The following is a 19,086-nucleotide window of genomic DNA, read 5'->3' on the forward strand; positions in this document are numbered from 1 at the left end:
ATGCATGCGCATGTTGGCGCCGGTGTCACTGCGCATGCACGGATCCCGCGGCGTACAGTTCGCATCAAAATCGGCAGCTGGAACAGCGTCAACCGCTCCAGTGCCGTGCTGGTCCCCTGTAGAGGCCAGTATTAGTCCTGGCAGCGGACCCTTCACGCCATTGTAAACCGCAACGGCGTTTACGATGGCGTAGACACTCTGCCGCGGGATTAGAGAATCCTGCCCGCTACAAAGGCTGATAGAAGTTTGGAACTTTCTTCCACAAACAGCTAATGATGCTAGATAAAATGTTAATTTTAAATCCAATTTAATGATTTTAACTAAAGGTATTACAGGATTATAGGGTGAAAATGGGTAAATTAGTTGGGCCACATTTATTTTTCATTTATTCATTCATGGGAAGTGGGTATCGCTGACTGGGCCAGCATTTATTGCCCATCCCTTTTTAAAAATAAATTTAGAGTACCCAATTCATATTTTCCAATTAGGGGGTAATTTAGCATGGCCAATCCACCTACCCTGCACATCTTTGGGTTGTGGGGGCGAAACCCAGGCAAACACGGGGAGAATGTGCAAACTCCACACAGACAGTGACCCAGAGCCGGGATCGAACCTGGGACCTCAGCGCCGTGAGGCAACAGGGCTAATCCACTGCGCCACCCTTTATTGCCCATCCCTGAGGGAATTTTAAGAGTCAACCAGATTGCTGAAGTGTGGCAGATTTCCGTGGCTAAAGGACATTAATGAACTAGATGTGTTTTTACGAGAATCAACAATAGTTTCATGGTCATCATTTAGACTTTTAATTGAATTCAGATTTCACCATCTGCTGTGGTGGGATTCAAACCTGGGCCCACAGACCATTACCCTGGGTCTTTGGATTACTAGTCCAATAGCAATACCACTGTTCCACTGCCATCCATGGCAGAACAATGAGCTAAATAGCTTCCTCTTGTTCCTATCAGAATTCATTGCACAAAATGCTGCAAATGTTATGTCAAAGATGTTTGAAATAGGATATTGAAACAAAGTGAGAATTGATGGTACAACAATGTGTTTTTCAGCAGGTTATCTGAGTGGAAATGTTTTTTAAATTTGCATATGCCACTTAAGGTGGCACGGTGGTGGTCAACATTTAAGCACCAACATTTGGAAGTCATGGAGTGTGGGGTGAATATGCACTTACTGTAAAGGTTAGCTTTTATTTTAAGGCTGGGCTGGAAATGTTTGGTGCTGACCTTTTCTACAATAAGTGCCCTGATGTTCCATTCTCCATCTTACCCACCAACGTTGAAGTAAAGACTAGAATCTTTGTCTCTGACATTAGTTCAATTAGATACATGAGCTCAATGTCCCACACATTCACTCTTGCTTTAGTGGATTGTCACACAAAGCATTTGATGTTAGTCCACACCACAATGTATTTCCTATTTAAAGGTAACATTTAAGAAATAAATGGGTCCATTTTCTTCATGTGGAAAATTCAGCTTGTTATCAGAAATGCCAACACTCTCTCCCTCCCATTTAAGTGGTTTGTTTATGCCATAAGTGATTTAATTGCTGCAAAAATAGATTTTTTTCCCTTTTACTTGCTGGGGCTGGTGGAGGGAGAATTATCTGTTCAATCATTTTAATAGCATATATGTGCTAATTCTACCCACTGACCTACCTTTCATATTAATGCCATCAGTTTCACACTTCCATAGCAATTGCATTATGAACAGGACTCATTCCACTTCAGAATATGGGTCATACTCAACATGGTCTGCTGCCTAGGTTCAATGTTGAATCTTTGTACATTTTCAGGAATACTGCGATAGGCCTGTTTATCTTTACACCTTAGAGATCCTCACGCAACAGCTTTCCTGCTGAATTTGTTTTTATTTGTTGTGCATACGAACAATGCCTTTTCCAAATTAGTGAGTGATTGCTTGTATGATCATTAAATTTCTTAGATCAACCAGGTGAAGGATAAAACTGTGGCGCATGGATTTTAAATTAGCCAAATATGAACTCATCCACTTTGGACTAAAAAGGACCAAACGGAGTGTTTTCAAATGTTGAAACGCTAGAAACAATCGCAGTCCAAAGAGACTGAGGGGCCCAGGTACACAGATCATTAAAATGACATGATTAGGTACAGATAATAATCAAAAAGGCTCATGGAAGGCTTTGGGCAGCACGGTAGCATGGTGGTTAGCATGAATGCTTCACAGCTCTAGGGTCCCAGGTTTGATTCCCGGCTGGGTCACTGTCTGTGCGTAGTCTGCACGTCCTCCCCGTGTGTGCGTGGGTTTCCTCTGGGTGCTCCGGTTTCCTCCCACAGTCCAAAGATGTGCTGGTTAGGTGGATTGGCCATGCTAAATTGCCCGTAGTGTCCTAAAAAGTAAGGTTAAGGGGGGGAGGGGGGTTGTTGGGTTACGGGTATAGGGTGGATACGTGGGTTTGAGTAGGGTGATCATTACTCGGCACAACATCGAGGGCCGAAGGGCCTGTTCTGTGCTGTACTGTTCTATGAATGTTGGCCTTTACACCTGGGTAACTAGAATACATAGGGGTTGAAGTCATGCTTCAGATACGCAAAAGGCCTCCAAGCCAGGTTGTGAAGACACTGAGTCCAGGATGTTTTTGGTAGAAACTGTTCATGGCGGAGCTTACTCCTTCACCCTAACAAAATCTCCCTCGGTGCCGACTGACCCTTTATATACACATCTGAGTATAATGAACTAATCAACACCCAACATCTCTTAACCTTATTTCCTTACACTACTAGGCATTTGGCATCCATTAATAGAACCCATTAGATACTAATACTGGGCACCACACCTTAGAAAGGACACATTGGTCTTGGAGGGAGTGCAATGTCGATTTACCAGAATGGTATCTGGGCTCCAAAGGTTAAATCATGAGGCGAGATTACCAAACTAGGATAGTATTATCTGGAATTTAGAAGGTTACGGGGTGATTTGATCAAAAATTTCAAGTTATTATCCTGGCCCTGGGACACTGTCAGTGTGGAGTTTGCACATTCTCCCCGTGTCGGCGTGGGTCTCAACTCCACAACCCAAAGATGTGCCGGATAGTTGGATTGGCCACGCTAAATTGCCCCTTAATTGGAAAAAAAGATTCAAGTTATTAAGGGGGATCAGAACAAAACTATTTCCGCTGACTGGGGAATCTGGGACTAAGGGTCATAGTCAAAATATTAGAGCCAGGCCTTTCAGGAGCAAAATTGAGAACACTTCTTTATAGAAAGGGTGGTATAAGTTTCTACCTTCCTTCCAAAACATCAAGTGATGCTGGATCAATTGGTCATTTCAAATTTGAGGATGATAAAAATGTTGCTGTCCAAAGGTAACAAGGGACATGGGGAAAAGGTGGGTATATAAAGATTGGTCATGGATCAGCCATGATCTCACTAAATGGGGAACATGCTCGAGATAAATGGCCTCATCCTGTTCTTGCTGGTGTTCTGCTTATAGCCTTACCAACTGTATCTGGTCTTCCTTCCTCCACCCCTGTAGTATGTTTTGGCCGTTGGGAGCTCAGTATTCCACGCAATGTTTTATGGGGAGCTGGCAGAAGATCAGGATGAAATTCGAATCCCTGATGTTGAACCTGGTGCCTTCCTTGCCATGCTGAAGTAAGTATCAGTCTCTATTTCATTAATTATGCTAAGCCACCTTCAGCAATACAGATGGTTTTCTTTTTAAACAAGTGATGTGTGTGTTGGTGATGATCAAGTGTAGCTTCCGTTGTGTTGCTGTGACCAGATACCGGCAGTAATCCTATTAAAATCTCCAAGAAAGTTTGGCCGCGAGTTACAGGGTGGCCACCTCTTACGAGATCAAATAAGGGACATTTTGACCATGGGGGGGGGGGGGGGGGGGTTTGCAGGATATTGGTAAGTGCGAGAGTGGGGAGGGAAGCGTTTCAAGAGTGGATGGAGAGCGGGGTGCCTTGAGTCCGTAGTGATGTGGCGGGGAGGGCTAAAATCAAGTAACGCCTACAACTTATTGTTGAGTCATGACATTATCATCTCTCTGCTGGCTGACTCACTCAGTTGCTGTACCATTCGAATCACTCATATACACCCTGGAGACCCCCAGGATCAGTTTCCCACCGGCTGTCCTAGAAACACAGGATAAAAGATGTTCCTTAAGAGACAGTCAAAATAAGTGGAAGTCACTTAAAATATGGGACAGTTGGTCACCCCTGTGAGATATGCTGTCAATATTTGTTCGGATGTAAAATTATTTTGCTGATAACTGGATTGCATTTACCATTGCAGAATGCCTATTGTTTTCCCTTGCAATGAGATCATTTCTACAAGGGATTGAAATTCAGGCATGAATTTCCTATGCAAGCATTTACTCTGTGCAAAATGAAGCTGAGTCCATGAATGTTGCTAGCAGCAACTATTTACTTTAAGGAACTGGGTGTCAATGCAGGGTGTGTGAGTGTGCGTGTGTGTATTTTATTTTTCAACCGCTATTCACAATGACAGCGACACATTTAAAGTGTTGCTCCCTAATTCACGCATCAACTCAGCTTTGAGCATGCTGAAAATACATCCTCCGTGACCTTGACTATATTGCAGCATACAGTTTCCTCTCCAAACAAAACCTTCCACATTTGTTCTATTCTGAAGAAGGTTAGCGTAACGGAGAAGCATTGCTGCAGCTTGTACAATTTGTAAACATCAGTTGGAGTGAATATGAATGCTGGGTGTTGGTCAGAACACTCCCCATTCTTAATCAGGAGAAGCAAATGGTTGTACATAGTTTCTCTCAAGTTCCATTTAACTAGCAGTTTCACAGTATAAAACTGGAATAATGAAGTGACAGAGAGACACCAATGATTGTTTTTTAAGGCCTATCCCTAAATGCTAGGCCATTTCAGAGGGCATTTAAAAATCAACCACTTTGCTGTGGATCTCGAGTCACACGTAGGCCAGACCACGTAAGGATGGAAGATTTCCTTCCCCAATGGAACATCAGTGAACCTGATGGGTTTTTAAAAAATATTTTATTCCAAACATAAACAATAACAACGTCACATTTCAACAAAACACAGTTAACAGGTGTATTTAGTTCCCCCCCCGCAATGAACAACTCCTCAAATACGTCATGAATGGCCTCCGCTATTCTTCAAAGCCCTCTTCCGACCCTTCTCTCCCACAGCGGGAAAATGGTTCAGGAACGCGATAGTGCTGGCAAACCAACATGCAGGCCGATGGTGGAAATTTTCACATATGTTTGTTTTTAGGAGAAAATTCTTCCACTACTTGATCTCTATTGGTACAGTAGCTAATTATTTGAGAGCTGTAGGACCATTTGCAAGAACGCAAGAAATAGAAGCAGGAGTAGACCATTCGGCCCATCGAGCCTGTTCCACCATTCAATACAATCATGACTGATCTTGGGCTTCAGTTCCATTTTCCTGCCGCTTCTCATATCTCTTGATTCCCTGAGAGACCAAGGGTGCACCGTACGGCCTCGTCGCATCACCGAGTCTCACCTTTAAATCTTAAGAGAGGCTTCTAACGAGTTCTCGGGAGGCGTCGTGATTTGGATCTCACCCTCATTGGGCAGGATCCAGATTTGCATATTTAAGTGAACTTTAAGCTTCACTTTAATGTGTCTGCATCGGAATATCCCAAGGCCCAGTTTCAAACGCCTGCACCTGGGAGACCTCACCATGGTGCCGCTTAGCACTGGTTACTCAGGGATACGATTGCCTACGTGCAGGACAGGAGGGTGGACACCTGCCTCATCAGCCTTGACCAGGAGAAGGCTTTTGACAGAATATCGCACACCGACTTGATGGATGTGCTCTTCAAAATGGGGTTTGGGGGGGGAATTCGCAATTGGATCCAACTGCTCTACACAGACATCTATAGCGCAGTCTCAATCAACGGGTGGGAATCAGAACATTTCCAGATCAAATCTGGAGTCAGGCAGGGCTGCCCCCTCTCCGCTGTCCTGTTTGTGTGCTGCATAGACCCTTTTGCCGAGTCCATCAGGAAAGATCCGGGTATAAGAGAAGTGACGATCCCAGGCAGCGGAGGCGCTCAAGTCAAGGCCTCCCTGTACATGGATGACATCGCTGTCTTCTGCTCAGATCCTATGTGGGTATGCAGGCTCTTGATCGCCTGCAACCAGTTTGAACTGGCCTCGGGAGCCAAGGTAAACCGCGGCAAGAGCAAGGCCACGTTCTTTAGTCACTGGGCCGACTGGTCCTTTGCCCCGTTCACTGTTAGGTCAGATTATCTGAAGGTCCTGGGGATATGGTTCGGAGCGGCTGGGGCGTGCACCAAAAACTGGGGGGAGCGCATAGCCAAGGTAAGACAAAAACTGGACATGTGGGACCAACCTCTCCATTGTGTGCAAAACCCTGGTCATCAGGTGTGAAGTACTCTCGGTGTTGTACATGGTGCAGGTCTGACCCATTACCCGAGCCTACGCCGCAGCAGTCACCCGAGCCATCTTTAAGTTCATCTGGAGATCCAAGATGGACCGGGTCTGAAGTTACACCATGTACAAATCTCTGGATAAGGGAGGGAGAAACGTACCCAACGTCTCCCTCATCCTGATGGCCACCTTTGTGTGCAACTGCATCAAGCTGTGCGTGGACCCCCGGTATGCAAACACCAAGTGTCACTACATACTGAGGTTCTACCTGTCCCCAGTGTTATGAAGGATGGGCCTGGCCTCATTGCTGCGGAACATTCCGAATAGTTGGACCATGCCGTATCACCTGTCCCTCGTGGAAATTTTTTTTCAGGAAAACACCTTTGGCCACAAGGCAATGAAACAGTGGTCTGCACGTAATGTCCTCGAGGCCCTCAGGGAAAAGGAGACTGTGGAGGATGTTGGATGGTTCCCTGAGCAGACTGCCAGAGTCATCTGGCAGAACGCCTCATCATCAGAACTGTCAAACAAGCACCAAGACCTAGCTTGGCTGATGGTGAGAAGGGCCATCTCCGTCAGATCCTTCATGTACACCCCAAGTCTCAGCGCCGCTGCACGCTGCCCTCGGAGTGGGTGCGGGGGAGATGAGATGGTCGCCCACCTCCTTGTGGAATGTGCCTTTGCAAATAAGGTCTGGAGAGGGATGCAGTGGTATTTGTCAAGGTTTATCCCGAGCAGCTGTGACACAGGATTCTGTGCTCTACGGACTGTTTCCAGGGACACACACCGAGACAAATATCAACTGCTGCTGGAAGGTCATCAGCTCGGTGAAAGACGCTCTTTGGTCTGCCCGAAACTTGCTGATCTTCCAGTGCAAAGAATTGTCCTCGACCGAGTGTTGCAGACTGGCACATTCCAAGGTCCAGGACTACATGCTGAGGGACCGCACTCAAGCTTGGGGCTGCTGCCACCAAGGCGCAATGGGAAAAGGCCACTGTGCAAGGTCTTCCAGCAAATGTACACCAAGGGGCTGGTAACTGTGTAAAATCCCTCGGTCAGGGTCTTTAACACTTCAATGTATAAAAGTATTGAAAGAAACACGACGATGTAAATATTTAAGAAAGAATTGTAATGTAAACAGGGAAATGTGTGGAATGTCATCCCAATTGAATGCAAGAAAATCAAGTGAATATGTAACTTTGGGGGAAATGTACAGTCATAACAATTAGAAATGTTCTGTAATGTTTATTAGAGATTTTATGAATAAAGTATATTTTTTGAAAAATAAAATAAAAACTGGTTTCCACAAACAAGGACCAGGCGTAACGGCACTTGGGGGGAAGGGGGGAGGTCTCCTCGGCAAACGGAGGCAGGGTTGTACCTTGGCACCCTCAATGCCACCCGGGCACTTTGGCACTGTCAGCTCACCAAGGTGCCAAGTTGGTAGTGCGCAGATGCCAGGTTGCCCATACTGGGTATTGGGCCTGGGGTGCCCTACCCTTAAGAGGTGGGGTGAGGGGGGACGACTCAAGGACCCCCTAATCAGTAAGCTGGGGCTTGTGGGGTCAGAGGCTGTGGCATTTAAAAATGCCGCCTCGATCTCTTCCTTTTCTGAAGAGCTGAGCTCGTGAGTGCAGGAAGTGAGGTAAATGCAGCCTCGGGAGGCATTCCCCGCAGAGGCCCCCCAAAAAAACAAAGTCCCGTTTAATAGTGGGGTTGTTCTTGGCATTGCGGGCTCTGAGAAACACCTCCCCTATTGGCACTCAAAATGGAAATTTGTTTATTTTATGTTAAATCACACCCCAAACACCTCTCTCTCTCAGCCTCAACTATATTCACCAATGGTTAGATAGGTCCAACCTAGCTCCCGAGGAGGTGGTGACGGGCCATCTTTTAATAGAAGAATGATTCTGCTCAGTGGGTTGCTCGACTAGTTTGGAGGTCAATTAAGAGTCAGCTATATTGGCGTCGGACTGGAGTCACATGTGGACCTATCACAATTAGTCTCAGTATGATTTCCAATCTGCTTACACTTTGACCAATAACAGGGATTGAAACAAAGGCCTGTTCTGCATTCTGGAAAGAGATTGATTCAAGGTTAGAGTTTTCCAGGTACTCATAAAATCATAGAATTTAGAATGCAGAAGGAGGCCATTCGGCCCATCAAGTCTGCACCGGCCCTTGGAAAGAGCACCCACTTAAGCCAACACCTCTAACCTATCCCCATAACCCCACCCAGCCTTTTTGAACACTAAGGGCAATTTAGCATGGCCAATCCACCTAACCTGCACATTTTTGGCAAAACAGGAAACTTTCTCTCTGGTAAATTATTATTGAACGCAAATCCAATTGGCTGTCGATTTTGAATCTGTCTGATGTAAATGTTTGAAACACCACCATTTTGATTCGGAAACACTGAGCAGAAACGGGTCACCTAATACACGCTATGCATAATATAAGCGTGTGCATTACATTAATACTGGTAAATACTTAGATCCTATCGATGATCAGAAAGTTTGAAAGTAAAAAAGCTACAATCGGTCGAAGTGACCATGAAGTTGTTGGATTGTTGCTAAAGGCCTTTAGGAAAGGAAATCTGTCCGTACCTGATCTGACCTACATGCGACCTGTTCAGAACCATGTGTTTGACTCTTTCCTACTCCCTGAAGTTGCCTATAGCCAGCGACTCAGTGGAATCGTTCTTCTCTCAGAACGTGGCCTGCCGCCAACTCCTTGGGGAAACTCGGGATGGACAAAAAAATACCAGCCTTACCGGCGATGCCAAATCCTGAGACTGAATGAACTAAATGTGTCATTAAAAGAAAAGAGTTACATTTTTATCCTGCCTTTCATGATTGCAGGGTCTCCCAAAGTGCTTTTCCAATAATGAAGTACTCTTGAACTGCTGTAATGTAGGAAACGCAGCAACCGATTTGTGCATAGCATTGTGACAATGACCAGAATTGTTTTTCAAATAATGTTAAGTGAGGGATAAGTATTGTCCAGGGAAATGGGGAAAACTGCCCTGCTCCTCTTCAAAATGGCGTCATGGGATCTTTACTGATAACCAGAGACTAAAGGCCCAGTGGAGATAGAGATCCCTCAGTACTGCACTCGGTGTGTCAGCCTGGAATCCTCTGCTCAAGTCTTTGGAGTGAGTCTTGAACCCACAACCTCGCAGCTGGAGGGATGTGAGTGCTCCTCACTGAGCCACGACTGACAGCTCAGCTACAACTAGCGTTTATATAGCATCTTCAAAATAGAAAAACCATTGGAGGTGCTTCACATTGATGTAATCAAAAAGAAAAAAGGTCTTAAAGTGGGGCTTGAGCCACAACCATCTGACTGCGAGGCAAGAGAGCTGCCCTTGAACCGTTTTCTTCCTGATAAGCAAGTTTGATTTTAGACTCTGCAAAAGGTGGCCACATTTCTAAGCTTCAGGTGTTTTGGAGTTTGTTCCCCTTATGTTGCAGAGCAGGTAAGTACTCAACTGCAACAATGGATAAATGACCATACACACACAGACTAATTTCTTCTTTCTGAATGCCCAGGTACAGATGCACATTGTAGAGTTTTTAATCAGTTGTTGTTAATGGTTTTAAAGTTTCTCGGAAGAAGGGACTAACAAAAGAAATTGACTTTTCTCTCAAGAATCCTTGAGACACCCACTTTTATTCATGCTTGGGATCATCTCCTTGTGTCAACGCATATGAGATAGAGGCTTGAATGGAGGTAATAAACAGAGGGATTTCTTCCCTCATTGATTATTTTCATAAGCTTTTCACTGTTTTTACTGTGACACTGAAACATAGAGGAGTAGATTGACTGGAAATAAAATTTGAGGGAGGTGTGCGTCAAGCCATTAATGGGTAATTTTTAGTTTGGCAAACTGTAATCAATGGAGTGCCATTGGGATCAGAGATGAGGCCTCAACTAATTACAGTCTATATCAATGACCTGGATGAAGGTCTTAATTTGTGGTTGCTAAATTTGCTGATGACACAAAGATAAGTAGGAGAGTAAATTGTAAAGAGAAGGATTTAAATAAGAGGACAAAAGATTAGCCGATGCAATATAATGTGTGAAAATGTGAACTTGCTCACTTTGTCTGGAAGAATAGAAAGGGAGTATGGTACTTGTGGAGGAATTATTGCAAAACTCTTTGTCCAGGGATCTGGGTGTCGTGGTACATGAATGACAAAAGATAGTATTCAGGTACAGCAAGTGATCAGGAAGGCAAATGGAATGTCACAATGGAATATAAAAGTAGGGAAGTTTTGCTACATTTCTATAGGGTGTTGGTAAGACCACATCTGGAGTATTGTGGGCAGTATTGGTCCCCTTGAGAAAGGATATAATTGAATTAGAAGTAGTTTAGAGAAGGTTCACTCTACTGATTCCTCGGATGAAGGCTTATTGTATCAGGAAACATTGGTCAGATTGGGTCCATATCCATTTGAGTTTAGAAGAATGAGAGGTGATCTTATTGAAACGTATAAGATCCTGAGGGGACTTGACAGGTTAGAGGCTGAGAGAATATTTCCCCTCGAGGGAGAGACTAGAACTAGGGTACATTGTTTAAAAATTAGGGGTCTCCCGTTAAAGACAGAGATGCAAATTCATTTTCTCTCAGAGGGTCATTAGTCTGTGGAATTCTCTTCCCCAGAGAGTAGTGGGGTACCTCATTGAATATATTCAAGGCTGAGTTACATAGATTGTTGACTGATAAGGGAGTCAAAGAGGATAGCTGGTTGGCAGGAAAGTGGAGTTGTGGCCACAGTCAAATCAGCTGACGTGTTGGATAATGTAGACTTGCGAGGTTAACATATACCACCAACACTGAGGAAGGTTCAACTCTATTTTATTAACTAACTATGAACTAATCGGCATACGAGAACTGTGGGTTTAAACAATGTTAGTTTAACTAGAGACCTAAGCCTGTCCGAACCAGTTGAATCTCTCAGCACGTGCCGTGAGTCTGTGCTAAACTTGATGAGCTCTTGTTCTACTGAGAGGCAGCACCCAGAATGAGCGGGAACCGTGGTGCCCTCTGCCTTTATAGTGTGTGTATTCTAACTGGTGATTGGCTGCGGTGTTTGTGCATGTTGATTGGTCCCAGTATATGTCCATCAGTATGTGGCTGCACCATGATATACTGGTGTATATTATGACATCAGCCATGATCTTATCAAATGGCGGAGCAGACTTGAGGGGCCAAATGGCCTATGCCTGCATAGGCTGGCAACTCAGTGCAAAACAAAGTCAGGTCCATCCCGGAGTAGGAGGGTAAATGAAGTTGAGATCCCAATCAACCATGGCCCAATTCAATGATTGGACAGTCTCGAGAGGCAGAATGGCCTACTCATATACTTGATGTTTTTAACAAGAGGAGGCTTTAATCCACAAATAAATCCATCACTGCTCCTCTCAAAGATATTGATTTATTTAAATTGTTATAGCAACTAAGAAAATGATATCAAGCTATTTAGCATTACATTATCATTAGGAATAACACGGCAAATATAAACCCCTCTAGTTGGGAGAGATTTCTTAAGCCTCACTTGGACAGGTTGGAATTGGTTCCTTTTTATGGGCAAGTTTAATCCCAGAATCAGGTCCATTATATTTGGTCATTTTGCTTCATCTCCTGATTGCTAACGTCCTGGTTCTCTTTGCAGGTACATCTACTGTGACGAGATAGATTTGGCTGCAGATACAGTCTTAGCCACCCTCTACGCTGCAAAGAAGTATATCGTTCCTCACCTAGCCCGAGCTTGTGTTAACTTCCTGGAGACCAGCTTGAGTGCAAAGAATGCCTGCGTGTTGCTGTCCCAGAGCTGCCTCTTTGAGGAACCGGACCTGACCCAACGGTGCTGGGAAGTGATTGACGCCCAAGCTGAGCTGGCTTTGAAGTCTGAGGGCTTCTGCGACATCGATTACCAGACACTGCAGAGCATCCTGAATAGGGAGACCCTCAATGCCAAGGAAATCATTCTGTTTGAGGCTGTGCTAAACTGGGCAGAGGTGGAATGCCAGAGGCGAGATCTGTCCATCAACATTGAGAATAAGCGCAAGGTTCTGGGCAAGGCGCTCTACCTGATCCGTATCCCAGCCATGACACTGGACGATTTTGCCAATGGCGCCGCGCAGTCTGGTGTTCTGACTCTCAACGAGACCAACGACATCTTCCTCTGGTACACAGCGGCCAAGAAGCCAGACTTGGAGTTTGTGTGCAAGCCCCGGAAAGGTCTGGCCCCGCAGCGCTGTCACCGCTTCCAGTCTTGCGCCTACCGTAGCAACCAGTGGCGCTACCGAGGCCGGTGCGACAGCATCCAGTTCGCCGTGGACAAGCGGGTCTTCATTGCTGGCTTCGGCCTGTACGGCTCCAGCTGCGGCTCAGCTGAGTATAGCGCCACGCTCGAGCTGAAGCGGCAAGGCGTCCTCCTGGGCCAGAACTTCAGCAAGTTTTTCTCGGATGGCTCCAGCCACACTTTCCCCGTGTGGTTCGAACACCCTGTGCAGATTGAACCGGATACCTTCTACACTGCCAGTGTGGTGCTGGATGGAAACGAGCTGAGCTATTTTGGGCAGGAGGGGATGACTGAAGTACAGTGCGGGAAAGTCACCTTTCAGTTCCAGTGTTCCTCAGACAGTACCAATGGCACAGGGGTACAAGGAGGGCAACTTCCAGAGCTAATATTCTATGCCTGAATAACAGTAACGTTTTGGAAATCCCCCCATCCACAGTCTGTCCTACATTCTGTCTGGTTTGACTACGGCACATTTCAAAAAACAGCAAAACGAAGCCCTTCATTATAAATTAACTCGTCTCATCATCCACAGTTTCATTCTCACGGATCTACAGCCAAATGCAGTTCCCATGCTGACTGCCAGCTCTTTTTACCAAACAGAGGTTTAATATCCTCTGCTATGTAAAATTCAGTTGCAGGCTTGTTAATAAAGTTACTAATCTCAACACATTAATTAATTCCCCACCAAAGGAAATTAAGCCCCCTTAATAAGGGACTTAATAGGTCATGAATTGCCAAGCTGTCAGGGTAGTTCAATCAGAATCACTGTGTTAATTCTCTCCCCCTCACTTTCTGATCTAGCTTTCCCACCCGTCAGCACCTGTGAACTATTGCAGACGGTACAGCCATAGGTTTCTCCGCAACCCCCTGTTTGTATTTGCCAGGTTAAGCTGAATCGAACACGGCCTTGCTTCAGACGTGTTCACCAGCAGAAATATCTTGGGAAACAATTTCAGCTCAGTCACGGGTGGTGTATTGTAACACAGATAGATGAAACTCAAACCAGCTTTTAAAAATATGCATAAATGTGTGCATACACCAGGAAGGATGATCACTGACTGTGTGAGTGAACGGGTACAAAAGCTAGTACCTCTAACGAGAGGGGGCATAATTGCACTCTTTCTTGCTGCCCAGTCATGGCCCAGTCGGTCACACTCCTGCCTCTGTGTCCAAAGGTGTGGATTCAGAGATTTGATGCACAAAATCTCAGCTGAATCTCTGGCGCATTGAGGAGCACTGCTCTGTCAGAGGTGACATCTTTCACATGAGACGTCACCTGCCCTCTCCTGTAGAAATGTTTTTAAAAAATCTTTGTTCTCCATTTCAAAGAAGAGCAGGGGAGTTATCCCTGATGTCCTGGCCAAACGTTCACCCTTTGCTCAACATCACTAAAGAAGCTCTTTCTCTGGGTCATTTTGACATTGTTGGTTGTGGAAGGTTCCTGTGCACAAAATGGGGCTGCCGCGTTTCTTACATTACCACAGTGGCTGCAATTTGTAAGTACTTTGTTGATTGCAAACTACGTTGGGACTAAATGTGTACAAATTCTTATTTGACTACACCACACCGGGAGTATACTGTGAGCAGTTCTGGGCTCCACATCTGGGCAGCACAGTGTTGAGCACTGCTGCCTCACATCACCAGGGACCCGGGTTCAATTCCAGCCTTGGGTGACTGTCTATGTGGAGTTTATACTTTGTCCCCGTGTCTGCGTGGGTTTCCTCCGGGTGCTCCGGTTTCCTCCCAACAGTCCAAAGATGTGCAGGTTAGGTGGATTGGCCATTCTACATTTTCCCTTAGTGTGAGGTTGTGGGATGGGGCGGGCGAATGGGCCTAGGTGGGGTGCTCTTTCAGATGGTCCAAATGACCTCCTTCTCCACTGTAGGAAGTCTATGATTTTACCTCGGGAAGGATATACTGATCTTGGATGGAGTGCAATGTAGGTTTACTGGAATGATATCTGGACCTAAATGGTTAAATTACGCGGCGAGGTTATACAAACTAGGGTTTTTATTCCCTGAAATTTAGACGGTTGAGAGGGGATTTGCACAAAGTAAGGGGAAATAATACAACAGGGAGAAATGATTTCTACTGGTAAGGCAGTGTAGGACTCGGGAATATTGTCTAGAAATTAGAACCAGACCTTTCAGGAGTGAAATGAAGAACATTTCTTCGCACAATGGGTAATAGATGTCTCTGCTAACAGCAATTGCTGCAAGGTCAAATGTTAATTTTAAATCTGAGATAGATTTTTGTTCACTAAAGTTATTAAGGGATAAAGTGCAAAGGTGAGCTGCGGGGTGGCACAGTGATTAGCACTGCTGCCTCACAGCACCAGGGACCCAGGCTCGAGCCTGGCCTTATTGTCTGCGTGGAGTTTGAAGTTTCTCCCCTGTGTCTGTGTGGGTTTCCACCGGGTGCTCCGGTTTCCTCCCACAGTCAGAGATGTGTGGGTAGGTGGTTGGGCCATGTTAAGTCACCTCTTAGTGTATAGGGATGTAGAGTTTGGTTGGGGTTATGGGGATAGGATGGGGCAGTGGGCCTAGGAAGAGTGCTCTTTCAGAGGGTTGGTGCAGACCCAATGGGCAGAATGGCAGCCTTCTGAGCTGTAAGGATTCTATGATTCAATGGCACAGATCAACCATTGAATGGCAGAACAGACTTGAGGGGCTGAATGGCCTCCTCCTGTTTCAATGCACGGAGGATTCAAAGGCTGCGAAAGGAGCGATAGAAATACACATCTTTTATTCCCCTCCTAAAAACATTCGGATTCTCTCCTGTCGGGCATCAGGAGCAGCCATATCCGACTTGCTGTGTTTTAGCACAGTTCCCTGAAGCCAGGAGTACCAAAATCCTGGCAGAAGCCTCTCTGTTCTCCCTGTGATCTTGAGCCGAGGCACTATGTATTTTGTTGTAGCTGTGAGGGAGCACAGCATGTCGTCTTTCTCGCTGTTGTTTTTGTCCACCTTTACACCTGCCAAAGTAAAACAAAAACAAGGAAACAATACCACACAATCTACCTCTGGGTTGGCGGGTAACTTTTGTCTGAATGTAGTTGACCCCTTGGCATATTATTTTTTTTCCAAGTGCTGTTAAGAACAAACTGAAATCAATTTTCATGGAGCATGTTTTGGGTGACAGTAAATGCATTTTCTCTCCAGAAGCTCAGCTAATCAGAATTTGCTCGTCGTAGGTTATGAAATTGTGTGGGAGGGTAAAAAGACAGCAGTAACGAGTAGAGGGCTGATGAACTGCAGAAGGCTGTAATCATCTGCCCAAAAGAGTTCTGCTCACAAATCAAATGAACCTTGTAAATAGGAGCTGGTTTGACTGCCGCCTTTACAGTCTGATAATTAAGAGTTCTCAAGGTTCCTGATTTTCTTTTCTTGTTATTTTCTACCCACTTGCAAGACATCTCTGTTCGCATGGCAACATATAGCCGCACAAAGGGAAGAGATAGGAAGAGGCCCATCAGTTCAATTGGTTCTCAAAGAGAGAAGGCAAGTCCAATGCAAGCAAGTTAACTCATGCCAGTTCCACCTGTATGTGAGTGGCTCCCTTTTAGCGGTAAAAACCTGCCCAACTTGGGCATTGTCTTGGCATGTGGTACCATCCTGAATAGTAGAGGAATACTGCTAGGTTGAGGGGTGATCTAATTGAAGTGTTTAAGATTATTTGTTCTCCTCTGAGTGCCATAGTGGCACCGGCAGTCATAGATATCCAAACTTTCCAGTCATAGCAACAGCAGATGACCTCATTGCTGGAGCTCGATCTCATTGCTGGAGTTCTGGTTGAGCCACTCTTTAACCCATGATGCCCATACTGAACAAGGTGTGCCAACCCCATTCACACAGTTGCCTTGATGAGAATTGTTGGTACCGACCATATTTGACTCGGGTGATTTCTAGTTGCCTCTCTCATGTGTTTAAAGGAAACGCAAACCCTCTTCATCCCAGAGGATCCTCCCGCCTGGCACCAGCCAACCATTATATCCTGAGGTTGTGACTCCTCCACCTTCACCTCCATAGGATCCACCATTGATCATCGCTCCACCCAGAGCCCGGGTACTGCCATCCGGGCCAGCTGTATCTGAGGGTCACAAAAGGGGAGGGGAGGCCACTCCTTGGGGTCATTCAGATCATCCTGCTACCCACTTAAGATGGCTGAAAGAATGTTTAAGACAAATAATCTGAAAATAGATTAATAATGTAGATAAATACGGTAGATAAATAATGTTCTCCCTGCTTGGGAGGGAATGTCCAGAACAAGTGGTCATTATTATTATAACATTTTCATTAGAGTGAGAGCATTCAGGAATGATAGTCAGGAAGTACCTCTTCACACATGAGTGGAAATCTGGAACTCTCTCCCCCAAAAATGTTGAGGCTGAAAGTCAACTGGCAATTTAAAAACTGAGATTGATAGTTTTTTTTTAGGCAAGGATATTAAGTATTACAGTACTAAGGCAAGTTGATGGAGTTGAGATGCAGATCAGCCATGACCTAACAATGACAGAATAGGTTCAAGGGGCTGAATGGCCTCTTCCTTTTCCTTGTTGTCAACAGTAAGCTGCTTCATCCCAATTGCCTGGAAATTAATTTCACATCCAGTTACTCAAAATGTGTTCATACTTTTCTAGAAAAATACGCTAAAATGAAGGAGAATATTTGGAACTTATCAACTCGGTATGACACTTGCGGAGAGGTTAAAGGCCTTAGAAAGGGTGAAGAGGAGGTTTACCAGGATGTTACCAGGAATGAGAGACTTCTGTTACATGGAGAGGTTGGGAAAGTTCGGGCTATTCTCCTTGGGACAGAGAAGGTTAGATGACCTCAGAGAGCTTTACAGGAAGACGAGAGGTTTTAATTTAGAAGATCGAGAAAAAAACCTATTCCTGCTGGTGAGTGGATCATTGACCCGAGATCATAGATTGGAAATCATTGATGAGCCATCCAGGACAGCAATGAGGAGAATGTTTTTCACTCTGAGTTGTAGGGATGTGGAACATTACGCCTGTAACTATGGTGGATGTTGATTCCATGGAGAATTTTAAACAGGGAGTGAGACAAGATGCGGGATTTTCCGGCCCCCTGCCGGGTCGGAGAACCGCCGGGGGTCGGCGTGAATCCCGTCCCCGCTGTCCTCCGAATTCTCCGGCCCTCCAAAAGTCAGCGAGGCGTGGGCCGCGCCGCCCGCCTTGGAGAATGGCGGGGACTGGCGCGACTCAAAGGGCTGTCACCAGACTCCTAAATGACCCTCTTATGAACTGACCTCATTAACACTACACCCTGTATGCTTCACCCAATGCCAGTGCTTATGTAGTTACATTGTATATCTTGTGTTGCCCTATTATGTATTTTCTTTTATTCCCTTTTCTTCCCATGTACTTTATGATCTGTTGAGTTGCTCGCAGGAAAATACTTTTCACTGTACCTCGGTACACGTGACAATAAACAAATCCAATACAGTCCCTGGGGCTGACCGAATTCTCCAGCCCGCGATGGGCCGAAGTCCCACTGGTTTTTTGCCAGTCCCGTTGGCGTGGATCAGACCTCCGCGATGGCAAACGCGTAAGTGACCCCCCCCCCCGCGCATGCGCGGGGATGACGTCAGCAGCCGCTGACCGTCCCGCGCATGCGCGGACCCGCGCTGGCCGGCGGAGACCCTTCGGCCCCGGCTGGCGTGGCGCCAAAGGGCTTCCACGCCAGCCGGCGGGGCGCAAACCACTCCAGCACCAGCCTAGCCCCTGAAGGTGCGGAGGATTCCGCACTTTTCGGGCAGGCCGACGCCGGAGTGGTTCACACCACTCCGTCCCGCCGGGACCCCCCGCCACGCTGGGTACGGGAGAATCCCGCCCAAGGTCTTGATGGTTTCGTTATGAATAAAAGTGGGACTAAGCATGACTGTTCTTTTGAAAAGTCAGCACAGGATTATGGGCTGAATCACAGATTTTATACAGCACAGAAGGAGGCCATTCGGCCCATCATGTCTGCATTGGCTGTCCGAGTGAGTAATGCACCTAGAGCCATTGTCCTGCCTTTTCCCCGTAACCCTGCACATTGTCAAATAATGATCCAATTCCTCTTGAACACCTCAATTGAACCAGCCTCCACCACACTCCAGAGCCGAAGCACTTGCTGCGTGAAAACGTTTCTCCGCGTGTCTCCATTGTTTTATTCGCCGCTTACCTTAAATCTATGCCCTCTAGTTCCCCATCCTTCCACCAATGGGAACAGTTTCTCCCAATCTACTCGGCCCAGAACGTTCATAATTTGAAAGCCTCAATCGAATCTCCTCTCAACCTTCTCTCCAGTCTATTATACATCCCCTTTTGCTTTTTACGTTTCTCTCACTTCAATGTC

At 45.9% G+C, this 19,086-nt stretch overlaps 1 protein-coding gene across 2 annotated transcripts in view; it reads left to right on the forward strand.

Annotated features, from left to right (window-relative positions):
- LOC119971358 (BTB/POZ domain-containing protein 3) overlaps window positions 1–17,378 on the forward strand; it is a 77,460-nt gene extending 60,082 nt beyond the window's left edge. For both annotated transcript variants that reach the window (XM_038806798.1, XM_038806792.1), the window contains 2 exons: window positions 3,525–3,643; window positions 12,092–17,378. In XM_038806798.1, coding sequence (XP_038662726.1) covers window positions 3,525–3,643; window positions 12,092–13,124 — 1,152 coding nt within the window. In that variant the 3' untranslated portion in view covers window positions 13,125–17,378. The remainder of the gene's footprint in view (window positions 1–3,524; window positions 3,644–12,091) is intronic.
- Window positions 17,379–19,086: the final 1,708 nt, after the last annotated feature.

Source organism: Scyliorhinus canicula, chromosome 1, assembly GCF_902713615.1.
Source record: "Scyliorhinus canicula chromosome 1, sScyCan1.1, whole genome shotgun sequence".
Classification (NCBI taxonomy): domain Eukaryota; kingdom Metazoa; phylum Chordata; class Chondrichthyes; order Carcharhiniformes; family Scyliorhinidae; genus Scyliorhinus; species Scyliorhinus canicula.